Raw genomic sequence first — 16,294 nt, 5'->3', positions numbered from 1 at the left:
ATTGTGATTGTCGCTTAGTGTTTTTATAAAATATAGAGTGGAAGGACTTGTCCCGTGACTTTCGTGACATTTTTAAAATTATATTGCCTTAAGCTCAGTCGTCTCGTTGTCATATATATATTGTGAAACGTATTCCGTAAAACACATTTTATGGTATATATGGCGACGAGGTGCCCATTTCATGATTTTATTCACTGTAATTAATTTCTTAGTTCAAGGGCAAAACCACGATTCAACATCTGATACTGCGATACAAAGTTGTACCAATCACGGGTATTTTAGGCAACCTACTTCACTTCGCGAAAACATTGCGATTCAGGTACAATGTATGTGACTCTGGTAAACGAAGGGAGGTTGAGTCGTACAAACACGACGTTTGGTATGTTAATGTAGATTTTCCTTTCTTGTTGTGTAGGTATAAATAACAGAATTTTATAATTTTTGTACCTGAAAATAAAACTGAATTGAACAAACGATAAAAAAAAAAGAAAACTATATACTGTAAACGACTTATTTTTCGTGGGCTCAATATTTCGCGATTTAAGTCAAAGCTGAAGTTTTGGAATAATTCGTGGGTTGTAATTTTCTCGACGCGGTGGAATCTCACTATAAATTTCAATCTGTTTACATTCTACCGAAATTGTTCGCGGGACCCACTTTTCGCGATTTGTAGGCGATTCGCGAAATTCTCAAGAATAGGTCCTCGCAAAAATCAGATTGTTTACAGCAGTTAGTTTCATGGCCTAAATAGTGCCTATTGACAGAACAACGCAGAAAATATATTCTCAATTTAGCGGTTCAAACCGGTTCGAACCGGTTCGAACCGTTATTTTTGCGCCCCGGAACTGAACCGGAACTGAACCGAAAGCCGTGAACCCGAACCCGAACCGAACCGATAAAAATATCGGTTCGACACTCTGCCCTTGAGGACCACCCGAAAAGGAGGTTAACCTTTCTAATTTGTGCTGAGCTTTGAAAACTAAATTTACACCGAACCTCTCTGCCTCTAATATAAAGTTATGAGAGATTCCAAGGCGGTAAGGCACACACACACAACATTCCTTACAAACGTTTTTTCTTTTTTTTTTTTTTTTTTTACAGGAGCCGGATTAAACGTACGTTCCTTACATCTTGAGCACAACTGTAACAATTCCATCCTGGTGTAATTGTTAAAATGGTTGTGAACGAAAATTGAGCTTGGCAGAAGGTGTTGTCGGTTTTTATCCACAAATGCCTGACAGGAGTGGAGCAACAGTCCATTGTCACTCAAAAACTCTGAGCAATTGATTGAAATATTGAATCCGCATCATGGGAGAAGGTGCGATGTGACAACTGTAGACATCAAGGACTTTTATTACTCTGGATAAGTCGGAGCTGTTAATAAGGGTCAGAAGGTGGTGCGATGATAATCTAGTGAAGTGGCAGTCTGCCACTGGGATTGATGTAGATAGTTTTATCACCATTCTGGAGTTTCATTTAGAGTCCACTGCCGTGGGCTTTGATGGTTCTCTTTTTATTCAAAAATCAGGGTCTGTGTATCGGGTCGTGAATTGCTCCAGTGTAGTCCGAGATTTTTTTTTTTTAAACAACTTATGTTCACGTTGACACGGTTGTGCGGTCCTTGTCGATTGGACCACACAATCCTGCCATCGCAACAGTCGAATTAAGTACTTATAGACCTAATGTTGTACACGGAAAAGGGCCTGTGCTGGAGGTGCGGCAAGGAATCAGCCAAACCTCTGTTGGCAGCTGACAGCTGTCACTTGAAAATAGTTAAGAGTGGTCTAATTGCGTCTGCGATGGATAACGCCTGTAAAGAATCCCGTATGTTTTGGGTTGTTGAGGCAGTTGAGTTGCAAAAGATGCGTCGTTTGGAAGCGGGCCATCACCACGATGTAATTATTAGAGTTGTGCTCAAGGTGCTGAAGGTTTAATCCGGCTCCTGTGGAAAAACCTGTTGTGAAGAATGTTGTGTGTGTGCCTTACTACCATGGATCTCTCATAACTTTATATCAGTGGCAAATAGGTTCGGTGTAAATTTAGTTTTCAAACCTCAGCACAAATTAGAAAGGTCAACCCCCTTTCTGGTGGTCCTCAGCGGCGCCAGAAAGAAACATAAGAACCCAGATGTAACTTTTCAGGCAGGATTTGTGTAAAGGAACCCTCTCATTTCGTCGAAACTCGTTTCGTGGAATTACGTATCGCAGACAACTTTTCATAGGCACACGTTTCACGGACACACGTTTTGTCGACACGGTCGTTTCATCGACTAAGCGAATTGCACGCTGTAGGGACATCTCGTCACGCGTGTATCATATTAGTAAGGGTTCTGATGGAGTTGCCTGTTATCGCATGTGGCTGGTCAGTCATCAAGCGGGGTCGTCTGGGAGGCAGGTTGGTGTGACGATGAATCATTTGGATCTGTCTGAATGCCCGGCTTTCAGTGACCTACACTCTAAAAAAGGGTCTATTCTTAGACCCTTTGTCCCATATAAGACACCCTAAAACTTCAGACGTCGATTTGACAGTACTAACTTTCACGAGAGGCTTGATAGCCGTGTGGTACAACTTATTAAAATAGCTAATGTACGTTTTACTGACTACAAAAAAAAAATAATGATCGGGGTTTTCTTGGTCCTACTGCAAAACCTCAGTGCTTTCTTTATGTGGTCTTTGATACGTACTTTAGCTATTTAATAAGTTATATCGCTCCGTTATCAAGACCCTCGTAAAATGTATGGCCGTCTGTGCGTCGAACTAGAGTTTTGGGGTGCGTTATATGGGACAAAAGGGTGTGTGGTGATACCCTTTTTTTTTAAAGAGTTCTTTTTGGTGGTGAGGGTCTTGGCGTATATATAAGAGCGTTCGTTGTTCAAATAAACTATACCCCCCTTTTTTTTTTTTCAACCAGAAAAGAAAGTTTTGAGCATTTATTTATTTATTAATGTACCCTCAGGGCCCGAGGGCATTACAGAGGGGGAGAGCACATACATGAAATAACGACGCGAAGACTTACGACGCGAAGACTTACGAGATTCGGTCGTGGGGGAAAAAGCGATGATTTTGGCGCTGGAACGTGTACGTCTCGATAATATATATAGTAGAATCCAGCCACATATACCTTAATTCTCCGCATAAAGGTGGAAATTAATAATGGTTCGCGAGGAGTCGGACCCTTTACTAGAGTTCCTGACGTGAAAACGGGTAAAAAAGCTGTGTTTGAGACTTGTTGTCTTGTCTGTTATTGTTATCGTGCCGTGTCTCCCGTTACTATGGAAGTTCTTTACCAGCTCGCCTGTGTTTTAAAAGTGTTATAACGGAATGACCGATTTTGTAGACTGCAAACCGATTTAATGAAAACTTCGTGAAATAATTTGATACAAGAGGGCTATATTCGCCTCCGTTTTCAGGCTTTTTTCAAACGTATTTTATTTTGATCCACACGCCTGGCTTGTTCCTGTCACGTCGTGCTTCTAGGGGTCCTCCTTTCTCGTTTCCACGCCGGGATCCAGCATCGGGGGTCGAAGTCGAGCCCCCATCCGGTCGAGTCGGGGAGGCTCTCCTTACGGGTCTTCGCCGCCAGCGTATTTGCTTACACTCCCGAGCTCAAAATCCTTGCTTGCGCCCTTGCACATTTTGTTAATGTTGTCATGATCCTCTGCTATGCGTCTAGCCATCGTGGAGGGCGGCGTCGGCGTGATGCGCTTGTAATCGGAGGATCTGCCGCGGCGCAAGGCGAGTTGGTTGAAATCGACGTCAATCACTGCAGGTTGTTTGTAAAAAAAAAAAAAAAAAAGAGCTATCGTGCGGCAGCTTGGCGGCAATCCGGTGTGCCTTGCGGGGTAAACCCGGAAATGGTGTAGGTTTGATTGTTCACGTTGGTAATGACTTAAGTGACAACGTACGGTCCGTGGAAAAGCAGGCCAAGTTTCGAGGTAGGAAGGCCGTTCGTGAACCCTACCCTGTCCCTGACGCTGTATGAAGCTGGTCGATGTTTTGCATCGTAGGAACGCTTCATGCCATGAAGGTAAGCGAAGTTCGCGTTTGCAGCGTCGCAGTTCGCGCGGACGTCGCCGACCTCGTCGGGAAGCGGGGAAAATTCCATTGGTCGACGTGGGGCAAAGTTGAACAGGAGTTCGAACAGTGATGTCTGGAGTCCGGCGTACGGCTGCTGGTTCACTTGAAAGCTGGTTGCCTGGAGATAATCGCTCCAATTAATGGTCGATGTCGCCGTTGACGTTCTTTCGCGCAGACATGGAAGGATTTTTCCGTTGGCGCGTTCGACAACCCGTTACCTTCGGGAGCTTAAGGTACTGTTAGGGATGCTCTGAATGTGCCTGTCGGCGAAGTGCCGCGAAGCCGAACGAGAGGTTAGGACCCTGTCGTTGTCGGTGATGACGGCTTCCGGCGTACCGAATGAGAGTACGAGTTCTAGAAATCGAAGGACGTGCTCGGACGACTTGTTAGGCACGGGGCGCGCGACAAGCGCGTGGTGAAGTGGAACGCGGTGATAAAATACCTGTTGTCGTCGGTCCTCACCGCGGCTGCCAGCCGGCGACATATTCTCTTACAAACGAGAATAAATAAGACGCCGAAGTACCTGATTCTTCTAACAGACGCACTCTTCACAGCGAAGGCCCATGTACAGACTTGTACGTAATCCGTTACAAGTAACGAAATTACTTGTAATCCCTTACATTTATCAGTAATTTTGTAACGGAATAATTACATATCTTCTAGAGTAATTTTAAAGTAATTCCCTTACATTTTTGACGTAACGGATTCCTTGTAATCCGTTACATTTTTTTGTCAGAACCAACCCCCCCCCCCCCCCCCCCCTCCGCCCCCATTCCAAATAAAGATTTTTTTTTTTTGTAAAGTCGAAAGCAGTGGCACTGTCACGCGAATCGACTAGCATAAAGGGAGGCTTGGCACTCTTCAGTTCCTCAAAGCCTTTTTTGCAACACCAAGCCCCTGAATCTACCCTAACATCAATGTAAAAAAAATCGAAATGAACAATTCACGAAAAGAAAAAAAAAAAAGGGGGGGGGGGGGGCGGGGCAGGTTATTTCCGTTTTTTTTTTTTTTTAATCCCTTTGTCTTTCTTTGCGATCGAAGACGGGGAGAGGAGGATACCAAGTGATTGTGCGCCTCTTCGAGAAGCTCGAGGCGGTAAGTGCACTGATAAGAATTAACAATGTCTTTCTCGGATATAGTGACTACGACCATTTTCATGATGTCACAACAGGAGACAACGCTCCGTCTACCCTACCCTTTTTGTGAGTCAGCTTTTTGCGAGCATTTAGAATATGGTAACAGTCTTCCTTTCTTCTTCTTCCTGTTTTGCCCCAGCAGGACGCATCTTATCTCAAGCAGATATTTTTACAAATGAAACATAATGGTAGCTGACGTAGACTTGATATTCTGGGCTTGAGGAGAGGGTGAAATTTGTGAGTGGGGCCATAGCGCTACTCTTTGCTGCTCGTGGCATCAGCGGACGTCTATCTGGAGAACACAGGAGTAAACTGCAGTCGGTTCGTGCTCCGTGCGTTTTTGAACAGCACCAAAAAAGATACACACGGCGAACGTGCGTTTACATTTCCCTGTTTTAACCGATGTTCTAATTAATTGTTGTTATGAGTGTCCTTCTTTTTCTTTTATAACTGATATTTATATAGTGGAAACTTTTTTTTATTCACCCCAACGTCTCAAGTGAGGCTCGAACTGTTCAGAACCAAAGGAAGAAGAATATCGAGCCAAACCTTATTTATTATTTAATTATCACCTTACTGTTACAACTGTGTTTTGCTATTGATGACTTCTACGGCTTCGCGATTTAGGCAATGGAGAATTTTAGTAGATCGGTCCGATGACTATGATAACGATATCCGATACTTCGCCGCCGTCTTTGCATATGCATCATATCGTTAACGGGTACCGTTATTGCGGGTATGGGAGGCATCGGAAGGATCTACTAAATCTCTCAAATAGCAGGCAACGGCTGCAACGACGAAGCTTTGCTCTACATTCGCGAGGAAAATAGTACTTCCCTTGCTTCGCTGAAAAAGCTCAATGCAGAGCATGAAGCATCCGTGAGGAACAATATGACACTCCCATCCAGTGCCTCAGCTCAAACTGTGTTCAGCGTAGCAGTCGACATATTGAGTAAGAGATAATGCAAAATGTCTGACGAGACATATAAGAGCCAGCTGTTGCTCAAAATACTTAAGGTCATTAAAAGGAACAGGTGGCAAGAATAAGAACTTGAATAACCCTCTTCCCTTTGTTTCTTACTTGATAACAATAATGTTAAAAGTAACGCCACGAAAGTAACGGATTACTTTTTCGGGTAACGGTCAATTACTTTCATGGGAGGGTAATTGTAATCGTAATAAATTACAATTTAGCCTTGAGTAATTGTAAATGTAATTCCTTACTATTTTTCAGTAACGTGTACAAGTCTGCCCATGTATACCTCTCCAGAAAAAAAAAATGGAATAAAAAAGTGTGTTCCTTTTTATGGTATTTGCATCTTGCTTTCCAAATTCAAATGACTCCTTTCTCTCACCCCTTCACTCTCTAATTTACACCCCCCCCCCCCCCCCCCCCCCCTCCCCTCCCTCTTCCGCGCCACGCCGCCGCCGATCCGTTGATCCCCACGCCGTCAACACGCCGCCGCCGGAGGTACAAACACCGGCGCGCCGCCGCCGGCGATTTCTGACCGGCGCACAGGTCTAGGCCAGTGTGCAGAAAGCGGATTCGGCCGTTGCTTCGGCGGCATAGTGTATTCTACAGCAAAATCTTTAAATACTATAATCAACTTGGGATTTTATGTAGATTTTATGTCCGACTCCATTTCTGTGGTTTTGTTTTAAATATGTCTTGAACGTTTTGGCGGTTTTGGCATGTGGGTCAAGCTCTAAAGCAAAAGCCGCATTGCGACGACATCACGCAATCGCTGTATGAACTTGGCGCGCGCTGGTCGGCGGTTTAAACTAGTTTAAACTGTTTTAACCTTTTTAGCAGCATTTTGGCTTTGCAGTGGTTTCTTTTTTTCCATATTTGATCCCGAAAGCTTATTCGAAGAACCTGCAAGGCATTGCTCGAATTTAGCGGACCAGGATGCAAGGACCTTCTGAGGATGTCCTCAGGACGCCACGTTGATGACGAATTCCGGATGGCCCGTAGGATTCATCCTGCGGACATTCCATGGACTACTTTCAGCGGACGAGGATGATAGGACCTTTTGAGGATGTCCTCAGGATGTTGTGTGTTGACTGGGTGCATAGAAAAAATAAATATTCGAGGAAAATTATCAACAGGCGCACCGAAATGTGGCTCTGCTAGCACATTTAACATCCTGGCTTGTCTCAAAGCATATTATACAGCTGCAAATCGTATTGCGGTAATTAAGCTCAAATAATTTTCACTCCCAGTGATATATTTTGAGTTTTAATGGCACATTGTGCCTAAGTTGAAAACATAAAATCGTCTGCACCAGAACTCAATGCATCAGAAGGAAAGAAGAAACAGTAAATATTTTATGGTTTCTTGTTTCCTGTTGATTCTTATTTTTACCAACATGCTCCAACAGAAATTTTGAACCTTATGTGTTGTTCTTGACCGTTGTGAGCTGCAGTCGTTTTGTCCTGTGTAGCCATCTTCACAAAAAAAAAAAAAAAAAAAAAAAAAAAAAGTTGACAGCAACGTTTTTGCATTGACACAGCGCGATTTGCAAATACTTACAATAATTTATTTTCAACTTTTGGCGGGCAATTTTCTCGCATCCAAGGAAAGAGAGGCAGAAAGGCGCGTCAGTTCTAATGCGAAAAGGACGGTCGCTTCCCGCAATGCTTGCATCGCTGGAAGATTGGCAGCGACCTCCGCACTTCCCCGTGCCCCGTTATTCAGCAGCGCCATGAGTTGCAGAGTGAAGTTTGCAGCAGTGGGAAAAGCGGGACATTTTCAAGATTTTGGCATTTCTTGCGAGACGCAGGACACAAGCCCTGAATGCGGGACAGTCCCGCGAGTGGCGGGACAGGTGGTCACCCTAATCTCCCTTTAATTTTTTGTTGTAGTCTACAATTACAGTTGTCACCTTTGGAAAGGACTGTTCCCTTATATCCTTTCTTCTTAAAGTAGTCCCCCTTCCCTTCCTCCTTTTATTCTGCGGCTCTCCGAACTTTTGTAGCTTTGACTGCGGCTCTAACCCCATGTCACTTTGGCCTTCACTGGTCTATCGCGTCTTTCCTTCTATCCTACGCTGCTTTCCGAAACGGGGATCCTTTTGTCCTAACGCCGCAGCGCCTGGGGCACAGAACGACACAATTCGTCTGGGGAAGTCAAAAGTTTTGAAGTTTGTTGGTTTGCCCTTTCGCTCGAGCTAGTTGGTACGCTACTGGACTTACGCGATTTATGTGGTGCGGCGTTGTGACTCTAAGGTCCACAGACATGGGAGGGCAAATGCATTGTCATTTAGTTGGCCAGGCAAACAGATAAATCCTAACAGTATTTGCAGTGCAATTAATGAAAATGTATACATGCTTCAAACCTTCTTTCTGCTGCATGAAAATTGACTTTCAGCTGCTCTATAGTTGTGCGAAATAACTTGGACCAATGTATGACTCATATTCAAGCTTATCCAAGAAAGATAAGGAGGGCCAAAATTAATTTGCCTAGGACACCTGGCGACGGATCTAGACATTTCGGTGTAGGGCATTTCGGTGCGCGATCATTTCGGTGCACGGTCATTAATTGTTTTGTTTTTTTCTTAAAGTAATAAGTCCCATTTTATCTCAAAATGATTTTTTTCACACTTTATAAATTTGTAGACTTGCTAGCCAACCGCCCGGTTGGCGTCTGCTAGCCACACTGATCTCTATGTCTATTTGCTGGATCGCGTTTGACCAGCTCCTCCTATGGACCGGAATGCGGTCACTGGCGGCCATCTTTAGGTAGAGTTATATCATCTCTAGCCATCATAGTAATATGGCGGACAGCGCAATGGCGGCAGGCTGCCATAAAATAGCCGTAGATCTAGTACACTGTACCGTGGGTGACATTTCGTGCTTGATTGAAGTTGTTCGACGAAGCAGATTCTTGAAACCCGGCGTGAACGGTAGCCTTATCTTTGAGGACCCGGCAAAAGTTCTACGAAAGCGCAGCACCGGCAGAAAGCAGCGCAGCTCGCATCAAAAGCAGACTCCGTACCGTCGTCTGCTTTCGTGGACTGGACTGGACTGGACTGGACTGGACTGGACTGGAAATGAAGACCGACAACGAAAGATTCTACGAAGCCTACTGGACTTCGTCCATGAGGCCAAAGTAGACTCTTTCATCTAACCTGATTTTTATTAATATGCCAGCACCCAGACCTCGAATTCAGTCACCGGTGCCCTCCCCAATCCCACTCCCTGATTATTTTTTGGCTAATAAATCGCGTTCTAATCTAATCTAAGTCTGCTTTCGATGCTTCTTTCGATGCGACTTTCGATACGTACTGTGCTGCTTTTCTCCCGGTGCTGCGATTTTGTGAAACTTTTACCAGGTCCTCAAAAACCGGACTACTGTTCACGCCGTGTTTCAAAAACATGTTTCGTCAAATAATTTTAATCAAGCACGCAATATCACCCACGCTATTTTGACCACCCCACCTGCCAAAACGCTATCTGCCATGGATGGATGATAGCGGCTGCAGCAGCTTACATTGGCTAGAGGTGATATAACTCTACCTAAAGATGGCCGCCAGTGACCGCATTCGCGGAGCGGGCAAACGCGATCCAGCAATTGTCATAGAGATCAGTGGCTAGCCAACCGGGTGGTTGGCTAGCAGACGCACAAGCGTACGGGCTTTCACCTTTCTGTTTAGCCGAGCAAGCCACCCGAGGTAAAACTTCTTTGCAAATAAAGATTATTATTATTATTATTATTATTATTATAATTATTATATATTTACGACCACTTACCTATATACGACCTAAGCGACTTTGTTAGGCTCAGCACAGTCCTACAGGAAGGCTCGATACATTGGACGTTGTGTTTCGTTTTCCGGTGTCTCTTTTCAAACGTACGCAATAGACGCATCTTATTGTGTTTACGCGCAAGGTCAATACAGGCGTTCTCAGCGCCCTGTCTAAAGGTGTGGGCTTTATTATTGGTAATCTATGTAGGAGAGGCCCCAATAGCAAGAAGCTTAAGATTGTTCAAGATAACTTGAGACATGTGATTAGCGCGTACGTTGGAAAAGAAACCCCGACAAAAACAAACCAGAACGCCCCAAGTCTCCAATCCTCACGTAGGATAGTACTGCGCCTAACAAAGTCACTTTGGTGGGATATCAGTACGTAAAACACTGGGCAAGCGCCCACTCAATATTTAGAGATAATCGCGAAAAAACGGGTGATGGGCGCTTGTCCGGTCATCAATTTTACATATAAATGTACTGTGCATATTTTTTCATATATTAGAAATTTGGATGTAGAACGGGCGGATGCGCGGTATTTTACGGTAAGTGATCGTAAATGGATGATCAAGTCTAAAAAATTATAAAGTGCAAAAAAAATGAATTTCTAGCTAAAATAGTGCTTTTACGTTTAGAGGAAACTAAAAGAAACCCGTAAATTTGATTGGCCGTGCACCGAAAAGTCCGTGCACCGAAATGTCCACGCACCGAAAAGTCAGCACCGAAACGTCCTACGCCGAAACGCCCTACACCATAAAGTCCTAGACCCCCTGGCGATGTAGTAAGCCCGGCCGTGCATCTACAGCCTCCTGCAAGAGCATGTATTGTTTTTCCCAGTTCCTTGAAAAACATATTAATGGGGTTCCATACATGCACAGTAGATGCATCCCTCCCACTGCTACCTGCAAAGTACAAATTCCTTACATGAACCACAAACAAAAAAAGAAACAGACCAAGTGTCGGCTTTTCAGTAATCTTTATCGTGACAAAAGTGTGTATACTATAAGAAGCATACAAAATGTTTTTCCTCTACAAAAACTGAAGGCCACACACAGTATTTGTCTGGCAAGACTTTTCACATTGGGAAATGTGTCGTATAATGATACAAATCTATATAAAAAAAGGTCCATACAGAGCCTTTACACAGAGGTCAGCAGCCACAATGCTGTACCTTTTCATCCGACACCACATCCTGTCAAGGAACGGATGCCCACAACGATCGCACGACAGAGCCACGCCACTGCGCAAGGAAAGCATTTCACAGAGTCGTTCGGAGGTTCTCTGAGCATCTCAGCTTGATCACAACTCCTACTCTTCCCTGCTCTCCTCTTACAGCAACAGCCTACAAAAAAAACAAAAAAAACTGAATCCGTTTAGAAAGAATGTTGCTCAGTCAGAGGCATGCTTTGCCATCAAAGTGCCAAATGTGAAGATGTACCAGTCAACTTCTGCATCTGAAACTGCAAATGCAGTGATCAGTCCTTCCAAGCTTGTGGCATTTCCAGGCTTGGAGTAAGGGCATGATTCAATCTGAGCTGGCAACCTTGTCTAGCCCCCGTTAACATGCATTTCTCTCGATGACGTCTTGCAGTGACCGTGATGACAAAAGGTGCCCCACGCAAGCCTCGGGCGGTTGCTAGAAAGCGTGAGAAGAGGTTGTACTACGGTAATACTCATCAGTGGATCAGCGGAGTAATGTGCATCTGGCCATGTGGATCTTCTTCAATGCAGTAGCACGTTAGGTAATTAAACCTAAGTTGCATCAGCAGCATCTCAGAAAACGAAAAGTATGAAAATCAGGTCCTGTGTTCTGACCAAATCTAGTTACTTCAACAAATAAACAGCTTGGGTGCTGGCAAGTAAACACAGGCACAGCCAAAAGCGTGCCCGTGTTACTTGCTAATGCAGAAATCTCAATGACGAAAAAATATGAAGCACTTAATACAGTCTAAGCTCGTTATAACAAACCTTGAATTTGACCAAGATTTCGTTCTGTTGTAAGAGGAGTATGTTGTATGCAGATATAAAGTTGAGTCAATGATACGTAGAGGAAATCCAACTGAACTTCACAAACTGGTATGTTACATCCAAATGTCTGTTGTAACCAGGTCTGTTGAAATGAGCTTAGACTGTATGTGTGAACATGGCCCACGATCAATGTGAAAGCAAAACCTGTCTCCTTTAGCCCAGTTTTTACTTTGTAAACCCAAACTTCGGGTAAAATATAGACATACAAAATGCGGTGTCCAAATTAATGTTTTCCTATGTGGGGAGCAAGTCGTCTGCTTCTTGCACAGGGGTTGCGGTGACGTCAGAACGACGCAGAGTTCCGATTGGCTTTGATTGGAAGTATAGTGGGTAGACCTCAATGCTAGGTGTCTTGAGGTCTACCCCCTATTTTTTTTCAATCAGCCAATAAGAGCTTGCCATTCCGACATCATCGCAACCCCCTGTGCAAGAGACGAACTTGCAATCCGCATTGACTGCACTTTGCTCAGTCGATCCACCAAAAGTATGCATCTGCCAAAGAAGAATAGACCCATCTACAGAAGTGGGGGGGGGGGGGTTTCAACCTGTCGACTATAGCAACGTTTCCACTCGAATGAAGAACACACATTTCCGCCATGACACCTGACTTCACCCTTTAGTAAACCAAACATTGCTTCTGAACTGCGCCGTTGGACGAACGACGACGTGGCTATACCACACACCTGGCCAACAGCAACAACAACCCTGGGCTCTCTTCCTCTCAAGATACATTCTCCGACCTACAACTCACGTTCACGAACAAACAACAAGCCAGAGCGGGCAGAGTCCGCTGCACCGCCCACACTGAAACGTCGATGGAACAGACACTTTGAGAATGGAAGTCTGAGAGAAAACAAAACGGATGAGAGAACCACGCGACAGAAATCCGTCCCTTGCACCACGCCGGCAACCCACAGTCCTGGCACTTTGCAGTTATTGCAGCGGCCCATCGGTCGGGCACTGGTCGGAGCAAACGAACCAACGCACACCACCAGCCAGTGCACGTGGGGCGGGTCGGGGCTGGTCGCCGGTGGGAGTGGGAACGGCTCCATGGCTGCGGTGTCGAGAGCTGCCCTTTCACTGGCTGGCCTTGGACTGTTTCCACTCGTGTATGCGCCGCTTGAGGTCCTCGGCTGTTTGGCAAATGGAAGGGGTCAGATACGGCCACTTTTGCATCCCACATGCACTAAAGAGGGAATTTACTGTCTCATTTCACAGGTGCGGTGCAAACCCATTGAAGTCGGCCATCTATGCAAGTTCAGCAAACAACAAAGTAGCCGAAGAAAAAGTCGCCCTTTTGCTGTACCAGCGTGGCAAAGGCAGTGGTAACGCAGACGCGATGTGTTAGTGTGAAGAAACAGTACTAATATGGAGATCGGATGGCACAAATAGCTGGGTGCCATCTTCTGCGATGGCAATGCAAATGCAACCTTCTCGGAGCCTGTTGGAGCGTGAGATGCACTGGACAAAGCGTGCAGAAAATGGAACAATTGAAACGCAACAGTTCCAAGCAGGGTCCTGGCACCAGCTTGAGCCAACTACCTCAACCAGTTGCCACAAAGTGAACACATCTAAAGTAGCGGCTGCTTCTTTCCTTTGCTTTTCTGACGCTCTCTTTTATGCTCTTTCTCTGGTAAAGTCTGGAGCGCACTTGTTTTACGGAGCAGAGAGTCGCTGTAGGTCAGCTCACGAGTTTTTTTCCCACCGTTTAGATTAACACGGATGCACTCGAGGAAGACGTTTGGCTGGCACTGGTGTTCAATTCGTGAGGGGACAAGTTCTCTGTCAGTATTTGACTGCTAATCGCCTTATCGACTACCGTTTCCTTTTGGTGACCAAAAAGGATTAGGTGCCAGCCACATAACGCATTCTGCGTTAAAAAGGAATGCAGCCTCGTAAATGCTGTTTTGCAAAAAAAAAACAAAAAAACTATCGTATTTTCCAGATTATAGTCCACGACTATACATGTTTAAAACTTGAAATTTTAGGCTGCCCGGACTATCTACGCGTGCGGATTATACAGGAATTTTGTTTTTTGTACATCGCAGATTATGACAAGACGGATTTTGTGAATAAAAGAGTATGTTAATGATGATTTATGTATATTATAGGCTTCTTTGTGAGCTAAGAAAGCAGATATATGTCAAGGTGTGCTGCGTATGGCAAGATTTTCGTGTCGACTAAAGGGGTGTCCAAACAGGACATTACAAAACCCGCGACTCCGACAAATCGTGAAAATCGAAGCGGACGCTTCTATTTTTACGGTCTGTCGGAGTCGTGAAAATGTTTGCAGGAGTCGTGAAAATTTTTACGATCATGACTGCTCTCCTCTTCAGATTGACGTCACACGCCACCTGCGTCTGTCTCACCTCGTCAACGCCCTCGCGTACCGCCGTCACCTCGGCTCGAAGGCCAAGGAGGTCCGGCTTTGGGTGGATTTGGGACATTCCTGCGTCGAAGGGTGCGTTTCGCCCGCCTCGGATCTGCTTTCTTTGTCGAGATTCGCTTTCGTCGTGATGGCGTCCGATGCGGTTCCGTATTGTGAGCGGAAGCCTTGAGCAATTGACCGACAGCCAACAGAGCGTGTGAGTGGCTCTCCGGACCCACGTGATAAGCAGAGCAAGGCCGCCGTGGAGGAAGCGAGGGGGAGATTTGACGGAGGGAAGTTTCCCCCCGGAAAGAATTGACGGAGGGAAATTTCCCTCCGACGGCCGGAAGCGGATCGCGGCAGAGCGCGGCACGATTTGCCAGAGTCGCGGGTTTTGTAGTGTCCTGTTTGGACACCCCTTAAGCACCAGGTGCGGACTATGCACCAGGTGCGGACTATCTAAGCAGAAACTTTTGTTTTTTACGCGAAATTTGCCCCTGCGGACCATACACCGGGTGCGAACTATAGTTCGGAAAATACGGTACACCCTAAATGTAATGTTCCAAAAGTGATGAATGCTTCATGCCTTACGAATGTGAAGAGTTTGTTTCGAGCACTATTTTGCAGAAGAAAAAAATTTCTATGTGGTGCATTCAAAGGGAAGCTGAAGAGGAGAAGCTAGAGGTGAATTCTAGCATATTTTTGTCCCGTGAATTTGAATATCACAAGCATTTGGCCCGAACATATCAATAGACATGAGAAAAACCGAAAAACCAGCCGCTGGGTGTGATGTCATACCCAGAGGTTTCAATTGCCTTGCGCTTGCTGCTTGAAGGAGAATGTGTGTAGCATTCCTTGACTGCTTGGGTCAGGCTTGCGGAATGCGCGGAAATGTTGAACTCCTTATATAATACGTCAAAACTTTTTTCCTTCCGCTGAACATGCCTGGAAGAAGGGACTTCAGCGGCATTTTGAAAATGCCGCTGTGGCTACTTGGCACATCAATATGAAATATAATTCTGATATTCGTTATTGTGGAGGCCAGAATGAAGATGATTTAAGTGTTTTTCCAAAAACACGGAACCGCTTCAGTTTCCTTTTTAAAGGAACTTCAAAAATTGTATGACAATTGGCAAAATCCACTACTATTATAACTAAAAATGCTCGGTGCTATGCAAACTTTTTTACTCCCTTAGAGAATGGAGTAACTGCACGGCGCCACTAACATGTCATCAGTCAGCTTCAACAGGCACGCACGGGCCAAGCTGGCCTAGACCTAAAGACGCACGAGGTAAATAAAATTTCAAGTCTACTAGTTTATGTCTTTGCACTCCATTACTGCAACTCACAATTGCCGACCCAATTTCATGGGGCCAGCTCTTAACGCATTCGTGCATGCGACATGTAGCCTCAACGTTCATGTCGCACAGATGAAGCGACGGCGCATTCAGGCGACGTCATGAGCGCTTTGGAAGGTTCACAGTAAGATGGTCGTGCGAACACCGCAATGACATCACAATGTTTGCATGACATCATCAGCCTGACGATCTTCATGCGACATTAAGTCGCATGACTTCACCCGATACTGCGACACCACGCTGTCATGCAGTCACGTGATGTTTGGTCACACCATGACGTCATAGAGAATCCACAACTGCCATGAATTTAGACCGCCTTCGGGACATACCTAAAGACTGGCAGTTTTTTTTTTCACAACATCTACCCGCGCCCCATAATACAGCCCCCGCATCGACGGCTGACATCGCCGCAGGGCGCCGGGGCTCCTACCTGGCCTGAGCATGTCCTCTGTGAGCGGCTGCCGGTTGAAGGGGTCCGTGTTGGAGTTGAGCAGGTGGCGCACTATGGTACCCTTGTCCACCACGTTGCCACTGGGGAGCACCACGGGGTCCTCCATCAGGGTGTCCATCAGAGGGTCT

The 16,294-nt window shown here is 45.4% G+C and overlaps 1 protein-coding gene across 2 annotated transcripts in view; it reads right to left on the bottom strand.

Annotated features, from left to right (window-relative positions):
- Positions 1–10,920: 10,920 nt before the first annotated feature.
- LOC8026372 (ubiquitin conjugation factor E4 B) overlaps positions 10,921–16,294 on the bottom strand; it is a 68,100-nt gene continuing 62,726 nt past the window's right edge. For both annotated transcript variants that reach the window (XM_029979181.4, XM_029979182.4), the window contains exons 24-25: positions 16,146–16,292; positions 10,921–13,122 (exon numbers count right to left, since the gene is read on the bottom strand). In XM_029979181.4, the coding sequence (XP_029835041.3) occupies positions 13,067–13,122; positions 16,146–16,292 (203 nt within the window). In that variant the 3' untranslated portion in view covers positions 10,921–13,066. The remainder of the gene's footprint in view (positions 13,123–16,145; positions 16,293–16,294) is intronic.

This window comes from Ixodes scapularis, unplaced genomic scaffold, assembly GCF_016920785.2.
Source record: "Ixodes scapularis isolate PalLabHiFi unplaced genomic scaffold, ASM1692078v2 PGA_scaffold1__304_contigs__length_218370807, whole genome shotgun sequence".
Taxonomy (NCBI): Eukaryota; Metazoa; Arthropoda; class Arachnida; order Ixodida; family Ixodidae; genus Ixodes; species Ixodes scapularis.
The sequence above is the reverse complement of the archived record's forward strand: the minus strand, read 5'-3'. Positions and strand labels throughout refer to the sequence as shown.